This window comes from Columba livia, chromosome 3 (genome assembly GCF_036013475.1).
Source record: "Columba livia isolate bColLiv1 breed racing homer chromosome 3, bColLiv1.pat.W.v2, whole genome shotgun sequence".
NCBI lineage: Eukaryota > Metazoa > Chordata > Aves > Columbiformes > Columbidae > Columba > Columba livia.
In genome coordinates this window covers 38,106,462-38,127,201 of record NC_088604.1, presented here as the reverse complement: position 1 = coordinate 38,127,201, position 20,740 = coordinate 38,106,462, and the positions used below count along the sequence as shown (strand labels likewise).

The following is a 20,740-nucleotide window of genomic DNA, read 5'->3' as shown; positions in this document are numbered from 1 at the left end:
AAAATACCATTTATTGCAGTAGCATGTAGGCTTTATGACCCTATAAAAATTACCTTCAAGGGCAGAGAAGAGTATTCAGTCAAGCTGCAAAAGATTCTAAAATAGTAGTTGTTTGAGACCAAATTAGTTTCTCAAATATTGCCAGTTTTTAACTTTTTCAGCTGTATTATTGGTTTATATCAAAAACTGTGTTTCAAACTGGTACTTTTTCTGCTGCTGTATGAAACTCTCTCCTATAGTTGGTTTAAAAAGAAAATTTCCATAGCACAATTTCTATATCAATACATTTATAGACAAATGTACCTTTCAAAACCTCTTTGCACCTTCCATTTAATCAAGAATCAGATGCAAATGTGCCTTTTGCATTATAACATCAAAGATCGAGGGGGTGGGGGCATGTTAGAATATGTGAAGCTACTGATGGGGGACGGGGAGCATTGTTGTTGGAAAAGGTTGAATTTTCCCTCAACTTTAAATTTCTTTTTTGTGGCAGAACTAAGCAAACATTAATCTTTGAGGCTTATCAGCAGTACTGTCTGTTAAAATCTCTAAAAATCTTGGGACATAAAAGGAAGGGGAAAAGTTCAAGAGTTTTGCCTTGGAAGGTTTTTTTTTAATAGGCGGAATTCATTCGAGCAAGGTATTGTTGGCACACTCATTGGCCAGACATTGTAGGAATTAGGTTTTCATTTGTTTGTTTTTTTTTTTTTAATCTAGATTGCATTGATTTGGGGATCAAAACTGTCTTACAAAGGCATAAACAGCAGTGAACTACTTGGGTCTAAATACAAAGTGTAACCACTAGTTAATTTAATCATTTTTATGTTATATGTTTTGAAAACTTTTCCATGGGCTTTCAAAATGCTAGATGTGGAAGGCAAGGAATCATTATCTAGGCAAATATTTGACCTTTAGATATAAAAGAATGTTATAGGATAGAATTATAGAATATCTCAAGTTGGAAGGGGCTCATAAGAATCATTGAGTCTAGCTCCCTGCTCCTCACAAGACCACCAAAAAATAAACCATATGACTCAAGAGTGTCGTCCAGATGCTCCTTGAACTCTGACAGGCTTGGTGCCATGACCTCTTTCCTGGGGAGCCTGTTCCAGTGACCTCATGACCTATTGCTGGTCACCAGAGAAAGGAGATCAGCATCCGCCTTGAGGAAGTTGTAGACTGAGATGATGACACCCCTCAGCCTTCTCTTCTCCAGACTGGAGAGCCAAATTTGTTGTACCTAGATACAGTTGGCTGATACAAGAGTTTGTGATGCTTTTAGCAAACACACAGCGCCTACGTGTGCGTCCAGGCAGATGTTGACATTCATACACTTGACTTCAGCCACAGAGAGACATCGTGTATTAGTATGGGTGCATGGTGCTATAGGTAGGTGACTTTTGGATCAGACCTGGTTGAGGGTTTTTGTGAGCTTGTAAAACATTGAGTCTCATCAACTTTGTGGTCTTCTGGAGAAAAGTCTCTGTTTTAAAAGTCTGGGATGGTTTCCCATTCATGCATTAGTTAGTTCTTCTGTATTCTGCTGCTGCTGTTGTTCCAAGGTTATGAAGACGATGATAGTGACAGCAGGAAGGAATTATGGTCTTAGTCTTGTATCAAGATAAGCTGCGTATTTTCCTCTTTAAATGGGAAATGTGTTCTTTTAACACAGCTTTAAAATTTTTATATTACAAATGTCATCTTTAAATGTATTTGTATTGTTCTCGTAGATCTTTGCTCTGCTTATTTTTATTGGAGAAGAGGATTATACTTCTTCAACATTTTCAGTGTAATTGTATTTTAGGTGTATGTGCAGATTAACAAAGCAGCAGAAGATGAAAACACAAAGAAGCTGGCTAAGGATTTCTTTAGAAAACTGGAGGAACGTGATGAGCAGACACTGTCACTTTGGAAACAATTTAGAGACTTCAGTATTGAGGAATACATCCGAATTTATAAGGTACAAATGATCCACTGCTTTTTCTTTATTGTTGGTACAACGGTCTCTTTTTATCTGTTGCTCCATCAATCTAATTGACAGTGCAGAGCACCTTTTCATCCAAGAGACTGCCAAGCAGTGAACTGATTTAGGAACAGAGTTTGCTGTAATGCTGTCAATTATTTGCCTTTCCAGCAAACTTTACAGTGGTGGGGGAAGATGTTTCTAAATATGCCAGGTTATGCCCCGTTCTGTCTGGGAAAAGCACGGTAGTCGATTTAGGCAGTCACTTTAGTTGCTAACAGCCTAGATACATTTTGTTTAATGGATTCCATGTAATTGACCCTCTGAATTATTCTGCCTTCTCAGAAACTCTGAAGCTGGGAGTATGGTGCTAGGCAGCTAAGCAAACCAGTGGTAGATAAATACCGTTCAGTTTTGCTTTATCTTTGAAGTCAGCAGCAACCCACTAAATTTGTGTTTCCATGTCATAAATTTTATTAGGAGATAACTCTGTTTTCACACTTGTGATCTAATGTTATAATGCAGAGCTGTGTATATTGCACATTAAATTGAGTGTAAGTAATTATAGCACAGGAGTTTACAATAGTAATCAGTGCATAAATTACCTGCAGGTTGGGTTGAGTTGAGTTAAATATACAGCCACCTGTTGCATACTGTAATCTCAAGAATGGAGCCAGTGTCCAGTGTTTCATGGGAGATGTTTGTGCCACTGACCACAAAATGAATCTTAGGAGTTTGGAAAACAGGAATGAGATACAACTTCTGTCTCTGAATCCGGTCTTTTTGTATGAATACTATGTAATCTTACTGAAGAGTCTATCTGAAAACCAGCTAGTGTTCTTCTTTCCGATGTTCTTTCAATGAAATTCTTTCATGGGTGCCCAGTTTTAATGGGCTTAAACATTTTTTTCTAACTCATAGCTCCAAAGAATTTGTGACTTGTTTTATACCACTTCCTTCTCTTAGCATTTTTCCTTACTTAAAATTGCACTTTTCTATCTCCTTTCTCTTGATGTATTTGTAGAAATTGGTCATGTCTTCTTTTATCCTTGATTGCAAAGTTAAAAGAGAAGTGGCCTTCCCCTTCTTCACTAATCCAGATAACCTAGGTGTGCTTTAATTTCTTCCCTAAAACATATCACTGGGTTCATGCCAAGTACTCTGTTAAGATCTCCTAAGTGAGACACAGCTTTGATAATCCTGGTGGGAAGCTGACCTGTTCAGGTAAGTTGGTATTGGGCTGTGTATGCAGCAGCATCATGATGGTCACTCGTCGTTGATCACATGAGGACTGGTGCTGCTACATCTTTCTCTCTGAATTATTTTTCAAACTAATAAGTATCAAGCTGATGGACTTACCGCTTTGTTGCACTCAATTAAAAACCTAGTATTTTTATACTATTACATTTTACCTAGTTTTGACAGCTAAGGTCATTCCATCTCTCCTAGGTGTACCCTCTGCCTTCCTAGTGATGGTGATTTGTGTGTGCTTAGCAGTGTTTGTGAGCGGCTCCTGCTTATGTATTTATTTATCTTAGCATCCTTTCAAAATAGGATTGATTTCAAGTCCAAGTAACTTCTCTGCAGTCCAGTAGTTTCACCTCTAGCACAAGTTAGAGACCTACCTCAGAATTTTTGTACTAATAGCTCTCTCCAGTTTATTCGTAATTTCTCATGAACGTTATATCCAACACTGTATTAAACTCAGGGAGACTAATTCTAATGCAGAAATCGATTAAATCAAACTCCAGACATCCTTTCTTTTCAACAGTGAAGTGATATTTCCTGGAATAAAATTAGTCTTTGCACTCTATCTGACCTGTGACACAAACCTATAATGTAACTTAGTTTGAAGAAATGATTAGCCTCAGTCTAACAATGTTTCCCTTCTTTGATGTTCTTGGAACTTTTCAGCGTCTGGGAGTGCACTTTGATGAATATTCTGGAGAATCATTTTACCAAGAGAAGTCCCAGGAGGTTCTAAAGATGTTGGAGGATAAAGGACTCCTTCAGAAAACAACGTATGACCTCATTATCCAATCTGCTGGTGTAGATTACTTAACAACTCAGTTGCATTTCAAATGAAATATGATGACTGAGGTGTGTATGTCATCTATAGGGAAGAGTTTTCTTTAGATGGTTTTGGTAGCTGTCCTAGTAGAACGCCAACAGGAGTTGTGCACTCACAGCTCAAAATTGAGTTTACTTTTCCTTGTGACTAGCACAGAAGCCTGGCTGTGACAAATTAGGTGCAATGACAGTGTTCAACTCCTGAGGGCCCTTTAGGCTGTTAATTACTTTAGTTGCTACATGTGCCATTTAATTACCAGATTTAGACGAGATCTTGGCCTTGATGTGCTGCCTGGCTGAACTGAGACAGAAGCTGTAGTCATGAAATGCACCAGAATGTGAGCATGTGGCTCTCTGGCATCAGCAATGGTGACAATAAATATAGATGAAACAGTCTTCTAAAAGACTTAAAGGGTACAGTCATTCAGAGAAAAGAATGAGATTGTCTAGAGTGAGGAGGTTCTGTGGCAAGAGGCCTTAATTTTGTTTCTGACCTTTATCTTACCTGAACTTGACCTGTATTTTGCATCTGGCTTGCAGTTACTTCAGTGTTTTCTCTCAACTTACAGAAAAGGGACAGGAATTGTGGATCTTTCAGAAAAGAAAGACCTCTCATCGTTTTCCACCGTCATGCGTAGTGATGGGACATCGCTTTATATAACAAGGCAAGTAAGCCCATCTGTATTTCTTGCTGTTGTGGTTTAACCCTGGCCAGCAACTAAACCCCACACAGCTGCTCACTTGCTCCCCCCTGATGGGATTGGGGAGAGACTTGGAAGCGTAAAAGTGAGAAAATTTGTGGGTTGAGTTAAAGACTTTCATAGGTAAAGCAAAAGCTGCATACACAAGCAAAGCAAAACAAGGAATTCATTCACCACTTCCCATGGGCAAGCAGGTGTTCAGCCATCTCCAGGACAGCAGGGCTCTGTCACACATAATGGTTACTTGAGAAGACAAACACCATCACTCCAAACGTCCTCCCTTTCCTTCTTCTTCCCCAAAATATATACTGAGCATGATGTCATATGGTATGAAATATCCCTGTGGCCAGTTTGGGTCAGCTGTCCTGGCTGTGTCCCCTCCCGCTTCCTGTGCATCTGGTACCATATGAGAAGCTGAAAATCTTTCATTACTTAGTCACAACTAAAACGTCAGTTATTTTCATTCTGAATCCCAACCATAGCACTATACCAGCTACTAGGAAGAAAATTAACTGTATCTTAGCCAAAACCAGGACACTTGCCTCCTATTTTGCCAGTAAACTTTTGTGCATGATTACATTTGTAACTGATAGTGCAGATTTTGAAGCTTTTTTATTTCTGGGCTGGAGCAGCTTTGTGAATGAGTAATTGTAACTGAAGCTAACAATGTAACTATGGTGGGATAAAAATGGGTCAGGAAAAACTGCTTTTAAATACTTTTTCTCCCCTTAACCAGTCTCTTCCCATAAATCATTTCTCCAGTTACTGACTTTGAACACAAAGCTGAGATCTCTTCATCTAATAAACACTTGCCAAATAATGAAGGTTTTAGAAATACCTTTGCTTAAAATGTTTACTGGCAGTGTGAAGCAAAAAAAAAATAAATGGCTTGTTCAGCCATGTCTTCATTGACTCAGTGGGCCACCAGCAGCGTAGAATCAATTTTATCATTGTTTTCCTGCCTTCTCATCAGTATCCTAAAATTCCTCTTGGGTATTTGTATATGGAAGCCTTAACAGTTTTTGTGCTGGTAATGTAAATAATTCAGATGTGTAGCCCTCAGGGTAAACTGTGTGCAGCTTTTCAGGACAAGGGTATTAGAGAGATGCTGCAGTCAATGCTGTACAGGCAGGGGCTGAATCCTGCAGCAGGACAGAAGCAAGGCTGCCACGGCTCTGAGCCCACAGGTCCAACCAGCAGTAAAGGCTGAGCAGCTGTTCCCAGTAGGCGCAAACACACACGCGTACATACACAGAGCCAACCAAACAGGGCAACACAGGCAAAACCACTCAGCATGAATGGCATAATTTTGTTCCCCTGGGGCTTATTAGGGTGAAGGTCTAATAGTGTGAAGCAATATACATGTGTGTATATATATATATATATACACGTATATATGTGATAAATATTTTATACGTAAGTAATATAGATATGGATTATGTGTATAGAGTATGTAAATATAGTGTGGATCTCTCCAGTAGCTGAGCTTCAACATTGTGTGCCCCTTAGTTGCCCCCGGATCCCCAGGTCTCCCCACTTGCTGGGACCCGGCCGTGCGAGCCCCCACGACCCATTGTCCCACTCCAACTGCTGGTACAGACACAGCAGCTCCCTCCAGTAACGAGGCTTAGATGTGTGGTCCATCCAGCAGCTGGCCCTGGATCTCCCCTGTTGCCTCCTCCACAGAGACACACATGTCCACAGGTGGGTCTTTCTCCATTAACCCCATGCCCCATGGTCTCTCAGCAGTTGGCCTGGACCCCCTGATGCCCACAGTACAGATTCCTCTGGGTGCTTCATCTTTGAAGACACACATGTGCCTGGCTTCCAGGGCACTTCACCTGCTTGCTGGCTAATTCAGCTTGATGTTTGCTGTCAATCATGTGGACATGTGTGTCCTCACTTCGCTTGTTGGCAGCAGAGACATCTTGGCCTCTGTAACACATGGTCAGACTCTGGTTGCTATCACTTAATTTCACTTACCTCCAGTCCCTTCAGTTGCTGGCACCAAAGAGTCATACCCTGTATAACCAGTGGTTCACAGCTCCAGTTGCTGATACTTAGACCTCCAAACATACACGCACACAGAAGAGCGACACCCTCACCCAGGAAAAGTTTAAGGTGGAGTTTAATAAGAAGATGACAGGACAGGCTGTGCTGATCAGGTGCAGGGCACAACTGGACAAACATACTAACCAGCAATCAGTTTACAAGCCACCTGCCCCTTTTATCATGTTATCTGCCTTCTCATATCTTTTGTTCCTGCCCTAAACATCCCATAATAAGCCTTGTGCAATTGCAAAGTGCTTTTCCCTTGCATCCCATATGTTCCATGTCCCTTAGGCAGTAACCTCCCTCAGTCAGAAGGTGGCCCACAGAGCTGCTTCTTGTGACCCCTGAGGTGAGTTTCAGACTGGGACATGGGGCTAATGGCTTTGCTGTGACAGCCCTGGGAGAGACTCGAGTGAGTTGTTTCTCTGTCTGCTTTGTGTGTGTGAAGAAGAGTTTTTTATCATATAGCCTACCACTGAGCACTGGGTTAGTTTTCCAGGAGAGGGTCGTTTCTCTCAAGTCTCCCAGTTGATTGATTGTCCCAGCAGGGAGACAGACCAGAACTGTTTCCTCAGTAATTTTCATAGCTGATGGTAAAAAAAAAAAAAAAAAATTCAAACACATTGTGAACAGAAATATACGTGTCCTCTTTTTTATGTCAGGCATACATGGACCCTCTAATCTGGCAGTCCTCTTGCCTTCATAAAAGTAGATTATTTTCCCGAGGGGCAAATTAAGAGGTATGTTTGAGTGACACTCCAAACAGTTTCTCATTATCTTTTTCAGAGATCTTGCTGCTGCTATAGACCGAATGAATAAGCATAGCTGGGATACTATGATTTATGTGGTAAGTAATTCTAGATTGACCAAACACTTTAGAGCCTGACTGTCACCAATAATCCAGGGAGCCTTTTACTCCCAGTATGATTCTGGCATATGTTTTTTGGGGCAGTAAAATAGATGCCCTTACTGCTCAGCAACTGTCCCTCTATGTGGCAGTGCTTCTTGGTTTTGTTTTGATTCACAACCCACCGAACAGTTGAAAAATCAGCTCTGGAGTTATTCTTTGTTTTAAAAATTAATTGCGATTCATTTTAAATGGACTATTACTCAATTGATATATTTTCCATATAAATGTTGTGATTAATATTTTAAAAAGTCAGAAAAATCTGTTAGTGTTATAAAAGGTTGTAAAATGTTAATTTAGAAATTTAGAAATTAATGCTCTGAAATGAATCTAGGTCTACGCTGAAGTCCTGGTGTCTCATCTGAAATGTAAATTTTTATGGCTTTGAAGAGTGCCTTGGTTTCATTATGTGGAAGTTGCACATAAAGTACTGCTTAATCAATGTGGAGCAGCTGTAGACAGAAAATCTTTTTACGTTTCTTGGTTTGATTAATTTGCTTTTTAACAATTTCAGCAGTATCTGTAATCAATAGCAGGATTATCCCCACACTTGTGTGAAACTTCTTTGCTTTAATATTACCAAGGATGTATCACACAATGCTTTTACGTTTTTCTTTTCCCCAGATTTAGAACAAAAAAAATTGAAAACTGTATTCTGTTATGTGAAGTCAGTTAATGATCTGAGGAAAAAATCTGCAGGTTTCTGGCATGTTCTTTGTGATGTGTTTGGTAAAGCCCATAAATATTCTCTGGTGCAAGACTTTCAAAAGCCAATATAATATTAGAAATACCATGAATCAGGGGAGGGGGAAGAGATCAGTAAGCATGAAATTAAATACCCAGATGGTTTAAAGTGTGACTTTTAGTTAAGTCACATTCCTCCTTTTATTTTCAGTCTTCAGGAAGATTCTACCAACTTGTCATTCCCACAGGTGGTCACAGAACAGGGTTTTTTTGTTGTGTTTTTTGGGAGGAGGTTACCTCTACTGACTGGAAGGTAGTAGATTCACTGGCATCGAAGGGCAGTGTTGCTGGGAAAGTGCAATGCTTTAGGAGTTAAGGAAGATCCCTGCTTAGTTCATGTGAGTATAGAATTATTTGTATTTTTTATACCATGAAGTAGCAGGGACCAAGGCAGAAGGAGTCATTAGAAAAAAAGAAAATAGTTGGGTGAGTATTTTGCACGAATTAGGATGGAGGCTGAATGTTAAACTAATAGAGTGAGGAGGTACAAAAGCAACAGTCTTGAGTTGACTCGTTTCTCATAGCTGAACTCTGGTAATCATTCACTTCCTTGCTTGGGTATCTTTGATCGACTCCTGGTCCAAACAGATACACAGCACAGCCGGACTGTGGTGTGATTGATATGACCGTCAGAATCTGTCTCATTGAAGTTGGTAATGACAGATCAGCCTGTCTAGTCCTGTCCTCTCAACCTTGCTAGGGCTGTGTAGTTTTTGGATTACATGGTTAGTATTTCTATAATTTCTGACTTTCTGGGGGCTTAGAAAGTGGGTCATAAAACAAGAGGGTGGTAACGTAAACTATTAAAAGAGTTTGCGGGACAGATAGCCTGATGATGGAGCTGCCAGCCTTGCTGAGTTTTGCTGCTGTTTTGTGCCAATGCTTTGTAGTGGGTTATAATTTACTCAGTGTTACCAGAGGTGGGAGGACTTCATGGGTTTAGGCAAGAACACTGATATTTTCAGTCTTTCATTATTAAATACAAATGTATTTCAGAATCCCAATCTTGTTACAAGAAAATTGTTTAGAGTCTTATTGCATAAGATCATCTTATTCTTGTCAGATCAACTTGTTTAAAAGAACATTAAATTGGTTTATTAGTTGTAATGCTACAAATAAGTGCATTCATCAATTTATATTTTTAAAAAATCCTACTTAATTCATAAAAATGCAGTGATATGAGCAAAACATTAAAAACATTTAAAAATGTGTGACGTATTATTAAAGACATGCTAAGATTCTGTTGAGTGTTGTATGCAAAACAGGAGATGAAAACACTTCTGTATATGAAGAATTAAATATTAATATAATCCACATTGTCGTGACTGCAAATCTCTCCCATAAAGCTAACTGCTTAGACCGCATTTGGACACAGATGATTTTGGGGCCTGTAAAGAAAAAAAATGCCATTCTTCATAATATGAATCTTCTTTTTGAGCGTTTGTGTTATTTTTGCCATGCTATGAAACTATGAAAAAAATCTCGGTTTAGTGTCTGTGGGTTCTTCTTTATTAACCAACTTACACATCCATGTTTTGGGTATTAATTTTAGGCAGAGATAAAGTTGTGTGGTACTCCTAGTATTTATTTCCATCCTTCTTAACAAATTTGCTTTTCATGCAATTTTAATTGTGTGGATTGTTCAAGCATAATAAGCCCTCACTGTTATGCTTCTTGCTGTATCGCACAGCATTCCTGAAGCACAGGGGTTGATACTTAATTTTCAGGTTGCCAGCTGAAACCTGGAATTCAGCTTGTACTGCCTGTTAGGTGTTCTTACCTTGGCTTCTCTTTTCATGTTCTTATTTCAATGGGAGTTTAAATGATCATTTTAAAAAGCTATTAAATTATTATTAGATTATTTCTGTTGATGATTTTGAACATTCTTCTGTATGCTATTTCTATGTACATTGGCTGAGACAAGTAATTGCAAATGTAAGTTGGCTTTTAGTTTTGTTTTAGCTGAAAACTACGCTCTGTGAACAGCCACAAAGAAAAAATTCTTTTCAGAAGGACTGGAGTCTTTTGTCAGTGAGTATGATGTTTTATCACAATACCTACTCACAAAAGACTGCAGTCCTCCAAAAAGGCTTTTAAATGCTATAATTGTGGTCCAGGTGGTGAGGGACATGCTGTTGTGTACACAAAACAAAACCATTTTCTGTCACAGAATATATAATCTCATGTAAAACAGGAGAATAGAGATGGATTCAGACCTAGAGAGAAGTAGAGGAAACCACAAGGCAGCATTGGCCAGTGAGCGGGCCTCAATCTAAGCTTGTTAAAGTTCATTGTGAGATCTTTCAGTGAGAGACATCTGGCTTTGTTACAGGTACAGAGAGCTTCTCTCATATGTAAAGTGTATGGAAAAGAGCTTGTAAGGCATTGTTTGAGATGCTGAGCACCGCCATCCATTTATCAGCCTTGCTTGTGAATCAGCACAGAGAGAGGTGATAGACGGGAGCAGAGCAGGTTAGGAGGGACGGTGAAAGAGGAGGCAGGTGCTTGAGGTTTGATACAACGATAGAGTTGAGAAAAAATGCAGATATGCACTTCACTCGCTGCTGACTGTCTTGCAACACCAAACTAATAAAGAAATAGTGATTATTTGTTTATCACTGCAGTGTTTTTTAAGGAGGGACAAAGGAGTCTTTAAGTGATGAAGTCAAAGCAACTAGGTAAGAAAGTGAACTTCATAGCAACAGCTGTAGCTAGAAACACAAAGATCATTGTTAGACATAAAGAAACTTCCACCAGAAACTGCCTTGAGTTGTGGGAAAGAGTATCTGGAAGTGGAAGAGAGCACAAGATGCATCATTAATATGAAAACGTGATAATTTATACTTTTTTTTTTTTTAAATTATGCACCGGACTTATGATGTAAAGCTCCTGAAATCATGCTGGAGACAAAAGAAACTAGTGGGTTCTGGAGAGAGAGAGCTTAAAGAGATGTTCTGTTCCTAAGCCAAAGGAACCTTAAAGTTTGGTGATGTAAAATATGGGAATATAACAAGAGCAACAAGGTTCTGAAGTGAAAATGGAGACATTTTGTTTGATGGGCAGCTCACAGTTTATGTGACACTAAACATCAAGGTTTCGTTTCTGTTCATGGCTTTGGCTTCATAACCTAGGAACAATGATTTTTTTCAAAGGTAGGTTACTTTTTCTGACAAGATGCAAAATCCCATTGCCATAGATTCCAGCTGTTACATTTTCAAGTCTTACCTGTCCTTATAGGTCTTAATTCTGCTTGCGGTGGCTTACTGGCACAGTATGTGTGGTATTGTGTGTTTGTGTGTTAAAAGCTAATCCTTATCAAATTTGGAGTGTGTTCTAATATGCACCAATTCTATTCCTTAGACAGATAAAACTCAAAGTAATCACTTCCAACATTTGTTTCAAATACTGAAGCTCATGGGTTATGAGTGGGCAGAAAGGTATGTATTTATGAATCTTTATTACATACTTTTTTTCTTTTTTTAAGAGTACGTAATATGTACATTGGAATTTCGGTGGAGTGTTCTTTTGGAGGGAATCTCCTGATTGTATCTATCCACCACCACACTGTAGGCATGTGTAGGCATTTTGGATGAAACTAGGCTACAAGACGTGCTGCTGGTGTGCAACCACTGAGCTCCAGAGTGCAAGCAGACATTTGGTCTGTAGGACCCAACTAATGCTAGTCCAGTGAGGAGGAAAACATAAAAAAAACAAAACCTTCAGAGCCGAGGGCCTTGTGGGCTTCGGGTCCTTGGCATCAACCTTTTCATTCTGTATGTCCGCTCCTGCTGGGCTGCTTTATTTTATGTGTTCAGGATGTGAAAACCCTGCCTCTCATTGAAGCGGTCTTTCATAACTGCTTGATGTAAAGATGGGAAAAAGGGAAACAATCTTTTAGAGAGAGGCTTCATGGCATAGCTTCTGGGGTATTGTGTGATCCCATATGAAACAATTACTTCTTGAAGTACAATATTTTAGCAGAGATCTGAATCTGAGGATTCAATCTGAGGATTGAAGTACCTATTGCAGGGAAATGTATCCCCACTGTTATTCATTGTAATTACCAATCTTGTTAGCAATCTGAGCAAAGGTCAATAATGGATCTGCAGGCTAAATCATATTCCTCTCTGACAGAATGCATGTCTTTTGTGGTTAAATACAGAATTTTAGCCTTCAGGAATACTAATCTGCCTCCTTTCATAGTGCTTAAAGTTGCACTGAAATTACCTTAGATTATGGATCCAGAATAATGCTTGGGATTATTTTAAGCAGGCACAATGAATGTTTTGTTATTAGCAATGATTAATTACACTTTTAGTTTAATGTGGCCACAATTTAATTATTATGACTCCATTTGTAATGTTATTAACACTTCTGTGCTGCCACAGTAATTTGATCTGTCTACATCCTGCCTCTCCTCAATTTATTGCAATTTATTGTGTTGAGTCCTCTGTACTAAAGCTAGTAGCAAGAGAGGTTCCCAAGAGCACGCAAGTGACCAGGTTATCATAATTCTGATCATAATTTTCCCATTATATAATAAGTATGAAGCTTTGGTAGCTGAACTGAGAGTTACTGATTATATCACCAAGATTCCCATGTTGGAGCACTATTTATTCAGCTGTTATTACTGGTTCCTGGTAAGAATCCAGCACTGAACAAACACTGCAAACATTTCTCTTGATTAAAATTTAATTTTAGGTCCTGCTGCTTTTCAACACAGGTGCCAGCATGTGTCTTTTGGACTAGTTCAAGGGATGAAGACTCGAAGAGGAGAAGTAGTTTTCCTGGAAGATGTTTTGAATGAAGTTCGCTCACGGATGTTACAAAACATGGCCTCTGCAAAAAGTTAGCTATTTCAGGTCTTATTAATTTGTTTTGATGTTCTGTGTTGATCAAAAATGTGTCATTTTTTTCTACCCTTCACTTTTCCCTGCATCAGACTAATCACAGTGATATGCCTTGATTTGTGCATTTTTCCTATCTCCCATATAAACAATGTTAACATAATCCTTTGCAACTCTCTGAGCTTCCCTAAATTACAGATTTGCAAATTTTAACATTCAGTGAAATTATTTCATTGTGCTTTTGCACTTGGAAGGAAGTATCTGCCTTTGAGGGGACAACAGTTGCTTTTTTCTGGAGAGACAAACTAATCAATAGTGGGGTTGGGGCTGGTGGTGAGGGAACAGGCAGGTTTCATCCAAAGGATTTGTAGCTCTGACAGTTTTCTCTGGCAAGATTTAGTGTAGCTTGTCTGCAATTGCTGCCATGTCACCCCCCAGCTTCATGACTGTTTCTGGAGTCCGCAGGAGATCACTGCTCTGCAGCAGAACCTGCAGAAGGGGATGTTTGCCTGGACCTCAGGCTGCTGCTCTAGAGCTGTTTTCTCTTGACACAATAAAGATTCAAGCAGTTCCCGGGGAAATGCTGCCCCCTCTTGTGCTTTCGGGAGTTGGGTGCTGAATTCAATCAATGAACTGTTCAGCTTACGTGACGTGCTTCTTCCTTGTTTGCCTCTCCAGCTTTTTTAATCCAGACAATTTTGCTTGTAGAATGAACAAGGAGAAGGGGGGGCATGCAGAATGATAGAAGGGTGGACTTTGATTCAAACCAGTTTTACTGCAGAGAGGACTGGAGCTTAGAGCTTCAGTTTAAAGGTTAGTATCATAGCTGATCGAAAGCAAACTTATTTTTATGCTGGACTGAACTGACATGGCAGAGGTACAGACCCATGTTCCATTGCGCAAGCAGTAGGCAGAAGTACAGCTGAAAGAAGTAATGTGTTCAGATGACACTGCAGCATTCCCCAGAGCTTATCCACTAGATCCTAAATCCTACCTGTGCTTGTAGAAATGTCAACCCTTATGTTTGAATTCCTGCCTTACTGCCCCTTTCTTAAATTAGAAATCTTAAATCCCTGACTCATAGCAATGTCTTAAATGTTTGAAAAGTGTTCGGATACACAGTGGAAGATATTACAGACTTGTGTGTGGCATCAAAATGCCTCACTGTCATTGGAAAAATTTTGGGAGTGGGGCATCTAACAGCCAATGCTAGCTTTAAAAGCCACGTGGAGCTGAAGCTGCTTACTTAAGTACCTTTATATAAACACTTTATTTGCTGTACACAGTTCTTCTGTTATTTAAATTTCCATTATTGGCAACCTGTTTTTTTTCTATTCATCTCAATGAATTCTGCAGTAGTTACTCTCTAGAATGCCTATTGTTTCCTTTGCTGCTTTACTTTCTCTTAAACAGCTTTGTCTATGTCTCTTGAAGCATCTAAACAGTCCTGTTTTGAAACAGATCTCAGTTATGAAATGTAATAACATGATCTAAACATATGTCTTTGAGAATGAAAGGCCAGTCTTAGATTTCTCAGGGCCATGAACTGTCCCCACACTTTCCAAGCTTAGTCCTTTCTAAATTTTGTAAATAGGAAAGGTATGAGTAGTGTGAACTACTCAAAGTTATGTCAATTAGTTTTGCTGACCTGGCACAAAGAAATAGCAAAGCAAAAGACAGAAATCTAAGGACTAAAACTGTACTGCAGACCTGGTTTAGCTTATGTGGTGCCTTAAGGGAACAGCTGAATTCTCCATGTTCCACTGTTAGTAGGAAATCACCTGGGACAGGAAATCATAAACTGAACTCTGCAAATTTAATAGATTATATATACCACAATAAAAAAAATGGACGTAGCCCTTGCTAAAGTGGAACAGATTTGCTGTGTAAAAGGCTATGATAGGAATCCTCCTTTCTCTCCAGCAGAGGCAAACAGGAAGAGGAGACCCTGGTAGAGCACAGTGTGACCTGAGTTTAATAACAGCATTACATATGTCAAAAGCATCACCTTTTCACTAGGCAAGATTATGGGTCCAAACACAAGTAATCGATTTCTCAGAAGATGCAGCAACTGAAGTGCTCTTATATAGCCAAGTTTACTGTACTTCTTATGAACTGGAGCACCAGCTTGGCCCTGTGAACTTCCCTGGGAGACAGGGAATGAAACAAACCCTTTGAATTTCTGTACGCAAGAGCATGCTGCTTTTCTGCTGAAGAATATCACTTGAGCTGTGAAAAAGCTGGAAATCACTTTGCAGACATGTCTCTGCAGCTGCTTTAAGGATATTCTTTCTTAGGCTCTTCTAGATTAATTAGGTTTTGTAATGATACACTTAAGTTCAGTCTGTTTGGAGAGGTTCTTGTCACGTCTACCCAGGGAGGAGAGCAAATTGTGCCTGACTAATCTGGTGGCCTTCTGTGATGGAGTGACTGTACCAGTGGACAAGGGAAGAGCTATGGACGTCATCTGCCTGGACTTCTGTAAAGCCTTGGATATGGTCTCCCACAACATTCTTACCTCTAAATTGGAGAGATAATAATTTAATGAATGGACTGTTAGGAGGATGGGATGAGGAATTGGCTGGATGGCCGTGGTGATTGCTCAGTGTCCAAGGTGGAGACCAGTAAGAAGCGGTGTCCCTCAGGGGTCTGTACTGGGACCAGTACTATCTAATATCTTCATCAGTGACATAGACAGTGGGATTCAGTGCACTCTCAGCAAGTTTGCAGATGACACCAAGCTGAGTGGTGCAGTTGACATGCCTGAGGGATGGGATGCCATTCAGAGGGAACTGGACGGGCTTGAGGAGTGGGCCTGTGCAAACCTCATGAAGTTCAAGAAGGCCAAGGTCAGAGCAATCACCGGTATCAGTATAGCCTGGGGGATGAAGGGATAGAGAGCATCCCTCCAGAGAGGGACTTAGGGGTACTGCTGGGTGAAAAATTGGACATGAGCTGGTAATATGTATGTGCAGCTCATAAAGCCAACCGTATCCTGGACTGCATCAAAAGAAGTGTGGCCAGCAGGTCAAGGAGGCTGAGTCTGCCCTTCTACTCTGCTCTGGTGAGGCCCCATCTGGAGTACTGTGTGCAGCTCTGGAGTCCTCAACATAGGAAGGACATGGACCTGTTGGACCAAGTCCAGAGGAGGCCACCAAGATGGTCAGAGGGCTGGAGCCCCTGCTCTATGAAGACAGGCTGAGAGAGTTGGGGTTGTTCAGCCTGGAGAAGAGAAAGCTCTGGGGAGATCTTGTTACTGCAGCCTTTCATTGTATAAAGGGAGCTTATATGAAAGATGAAGATATACTTTTTTTTTTTTTTTATCAGGGCCTGTAGTGACAGTACAAGGGACAATGGTTTTAAACTCAAAAAGAGTAGGTTTAGATTGGAAGAATTTTTTTTATGATGAGGGTGGTGAGACACTTGGGTTACCCAGTTGTAGATGCCCCATCACTGGAAGTGTTCAAGGTCAGGATGGATGAGGCTTTGAGTAACCTAATCCAGTTGAAGATGTCCCTGCCCATGGCAGGGGCTTGGACTAGATGACCTCTGAAGGTCCCTTCCAACCCAAACTATTCCATGATTCTCTGAGTTCAGCTTCTCTCAGTATAGTCAGTTTAGACAGCTACAGTGGATGGTCTGAATACTCCCTAAATGTACATTCGACTGCTCCATTAGCCATTGGAACAATTTTTCTTTGACTATTTATGCCTTCTTTGGAGTTTTTAAACAGAATCTGAATTGCTCTGTCGTTCTCTTCCTGAGACTGGCTGTCTGAATTGTGAAGAGAAACTCCTCGTAGTCTATCGAGGCTGTTGTAATGAACCCTTCTGACTTTAAAATCTGCATTGCACGTATGAGGGGAAGTGGGGAAGAGCCCATCTGAAATAGCTGTATCTCAGCTTTTATGGAAGTTTTACATCCTGAGATTCTTGCTGTAGGCATCCTGACAATTTCCATATTGCTAGCTCACACTTTTACAAGAAGCTGTTTTATTGGCATCTTCAAGTCTGAACAAGGGAGTTGTTATGCTACTACAGACTTAGGATTTCTTTTATCTGTTTCTTTTCAGCTACTAAAGAGATAGAAGACCCTATGGAGACAGCAGAGAAAGTTGGTCTTGCGGCACTAATTATTCAGGTGAGTCTGAGCTGCCTCCCAAGGCGTTTGCATCTTCTGTGAAAAGTTAAAAATTGGGATGGAGAGCCATATGTAGGTGACATTAATTTATTGTTCCAGGATTTCCGGGGCCTTCTGTCATCTGATTATCAGTTTAGCTGGGACAGAGCTCTTCAAAGTCGTGGAGATACAGGCGTGTTCTTGCAGTACACCCATGCCAGACTCCATAGGTAAGAGGAGCATTTGTAATGCAAAAGTACAGTTTGACATGTATTTTAACTTATTAACTTACTGCTTTGTTAAGTAGTAGTGTTAACTCTTTCCCTGAACGTGACACATGTTCACTTTTTCAGCAGAGGTATGAGTTTGATAGGAATCACTGAGACTTCACAGAAGAGCAAGCCATTTAAAATTAAATTTCCACCTCATTTCCACAGGGCTGAGCCAGCTGCTCATGTGCTTTCTCTGTTCTAGAACAGCCTCCCTGTGTAGTTGGTGTCAGTGATGAAGAATGGTAGCCCTAGGATTAAGGAAACTAATGTAAAAACAAAAATGCCTGTACATTTAAACTGTACCAAATCACAGAACTTTAATGTTTTTGGCTACTGCTGTAGCTGGTATCTTTTTAACATTCTGTTATTTCCTACTGTTGGTAACCAAGGTTAAAAGCACACCCCTTCCTGTTGACTCTAGTCAAACACCGGACATATTTAATTATTTTATTTAAAAGCATTTCAGAATAGTCCAGTTTGAACAGTTTTATCAATTATAGTGATCTGTCGGAGCATTTTTAATGTAGACACGGATGTGTGTTTTCATAAAAGCATGTAAGATGCATTCCTGGATGAGGCCAAAGGTCTGTACCAACCTGGTGTTCTGTCTCAGGCAATGGCACTAGCAGATGGTGTTTGGGGACAGCGTGCCAGCCTGATCCCTCTCTGTACTCTGTTCTTCTTGTACCCCCTTATCATCTTGGTATTGATCACAGAATCACAGAATGTCAGGGATTGGAAGAGACCTCAAAAGATCATCCAGTCCAATCCCCCCGCCAGAGCAGGAACACCTAGATGAGGTTACACAGGAAGGTGTCCAGGCGGGTTTTGAGTGTCCAGAGAAGGAGACGTTCTAGGGTACCATTACTGGGGTATTGGCTACCTCCCCAATCCTCTTAGCATCAGATTCTGGACCTGTTGTTCATGTCTCTCTCTAGTCCTGTTAATACTGAGTGGCTGGCACAAATTTTAATTGTTTCTATCTTGGGTTGAAGTCAGCTCATCTGTCTCAGCTTGAGCTGTAGAAGCCTACCCTTTTTCCTTAAAACCACAAATTAATGTTTTTCTTCTTCAGCTTTGCTAACAAGAGTTTTTCATCCAATATTTGCTTTTTGTTCTTACATTTTAGTTTAGAACAGATGCATGGGAATGAGCAGCTAACTGACATTAATGTGGCGTGCTTGCAAGAGCCAGATGCCATCTCTGTTCTTCAGCATCTTCTCAGGTTTGTCTAGTTTTCTTTCCAAATACCAGTTCTCTTAAAATAAACTTATGGATTTGCTGCCAGCCTGTTGAGCAGACACAGGCTGCATGATCATAAAAGAAAAATGGCTATTTCAGGCAACGGCTTGTCTGTTGGGTCATACTGATTGCAGCAGCAGCCTTCACTTGAAATCTTTGTGGACTTTAGGAGCCATATGAGGGGAAAAAGCAATATTTGGAATACAGGCATACTCTGTGTGCAGGAGCCTCTTAACTATTTCTCGTCCTCACAAAAATACGCTAAGCTCTATATAAATATTGGCTGCGGATTTGCTTGGTCCCTCTTGTTCTGTTTTTATCATGTGGGAAAGGGGAGAGGAAGTGCTGCTGGGTGAGGTGAAATGGAGTGTGTGGGTGCACACTGAGTAGCTCAGCATCCTTCAGAGCCACTGAACATGCACATCTACTACCTGTTAATAGCAATAATATTCTTCATTAATTCAGTCTTAAAATTCAACAGTTTCTGTTTTCATTATGTCATAGGTATGTAATTAAAATACAGAGACAGAAGAGTTGTCCGTGATGGAGTGTCTGTGATGGAGTTGGAAGTAATTGAGTCTTTCAGAATTCCTAGTGAGAGGCCCTATATACTGCATTGCGCACCGCACAGCGCCAGAGAGTTAACTCCTTTGGCCACACGAAGGCCTTCTTGAGGGCATCTGCTTAAAATTCGGACTTCCAAAAGTCATGTCAGAGTCCCAGGTGGCTCCTTCTAGCCTGCACCTGTAGGTTGCAGAGTTAAACTATAATTGCTAACTATAATTGCCACAAGAGGTCTGCCTGCAGGTTATCGTATGCTACACGTTCTCTTGAGGAACAGCAAGGCCAACCAGCACTCTAAATAAGACCAGTAGTATCTTATTTATGCAGTACAACTGTATTTCACAAAAAAAAAAAAACAAAAACAAAAAACCAAAACCAACTTGTTGGTTATTTCTTGAGTTTTATCAGATTAGTGTATAGCCAGTCTCGTGTAAAAACTGACAGGGTTAATGTGTGTCAGGTTGATTGCAGGGATCACTGCATCCCAGACATATGTCTGTTTCCAGAAATTTTTGCTCCACTACAGGGCTATTACTTTTATGGAGCTTCGGGTCTGCTTATTGCAAAGGCCTTTGACTCTGACCCAGCACCATATGTATGAAACATCTCCTGGGGCCTTTACCTCCAGCAAACAGCAATATTTAGGTTATCCATTAGACCAGGCACTCAGTGGCTAACAAACTCATGTTTAAATATCCCATGATTTCAGGTGTAACAATTACTGTTCATTCCTCCTTGTGAGTGGCTATGAGTAGATTCTTCTTGAAAAGTTCTCATGATAAACATTTCCTGAGCTGTCAAAAGCCAACTTCCCACAGCTCTGCTTCTGCTGTTGAAAACCTACCAAACATTTGCCCTTAAAATGAGCTAACCAGTTCTGAATACCACTAACTTTGCAGACTAATGAGTAATAGATTGAAAGTAGCATGTAGTCCACTTGGAATTTGAAATCTATTCAGCCCCAGAGGTGTTGGTAACTTGTTGTAGGCTGTGAAAAGGATGATGTGCGCAAGTGGACAGCGGAACACATGGAGAATAGACATGGACCTCCTTGATTCTGTATTATCCAGTTTGATACTGTGTTACATAAGTTGATTTTATTCCAGGATTATGTAAATGCACTTTGCTTTTGTCTTTTCTAATGTTACAAGATTTCCTTTAGCTACTTAACATTCTAAGCTACATTTATAATACTAAACGCACCATCCTCTAAGGGGCTATTTTGACTGTCTTGGTTATTTGCTACATGGGTTTTACTC

General features: G+C 40.2%; 1 protein-coding gene across 3 annotated transcripts in view; it reads left to right on the top strand.

Moving 5' to 3' along the window:
- Positions 1–20,740, top strand: part of RARS2 (arginyl-tRNA synthetase 2, mitochondrial) — a 39,025-nt gene that overhangs the window by 15,607 nt on the left and 2,678 nt on the right. For all 3 annotated transcript variants that reach the window (XM_005499847.4, XM_065056506.1, XM_021284005.2), the window contains 9 exons: positions 1,805–1,960; positions 3,878–3,984; positions 4,603–4,698; positions 7,573–7,633; positions 11,798–11,874; positions 13,161–13,285; positions 17,357–17,424; positions 17,524–17,633; positions 18,805–18,900. In XM_005499847.4, the coding sequence (XP_005499904.4) occupies positions 1,805–1,960; positions 3,878–3,984; positions 4,603–4,698; positions 7,573–7,633; positions 11,798–11,874; positions 13,161–13,285; positions 17,357–17,424; positions 17,524–17,633; positions 18,805–18,900 (896 nt within the window). The remainder of the gene's footprint in view (positions 1–1,804; positions 1,961–3,877; positions 3,985–4,602; positions 4,699–7,572; positions 7,634–11,797; positions 11,875–13,160; positions 13,286–17,356; positions 17,425–17,523; positions 17,634–18,804; positions 18,901–20,740) is intronic.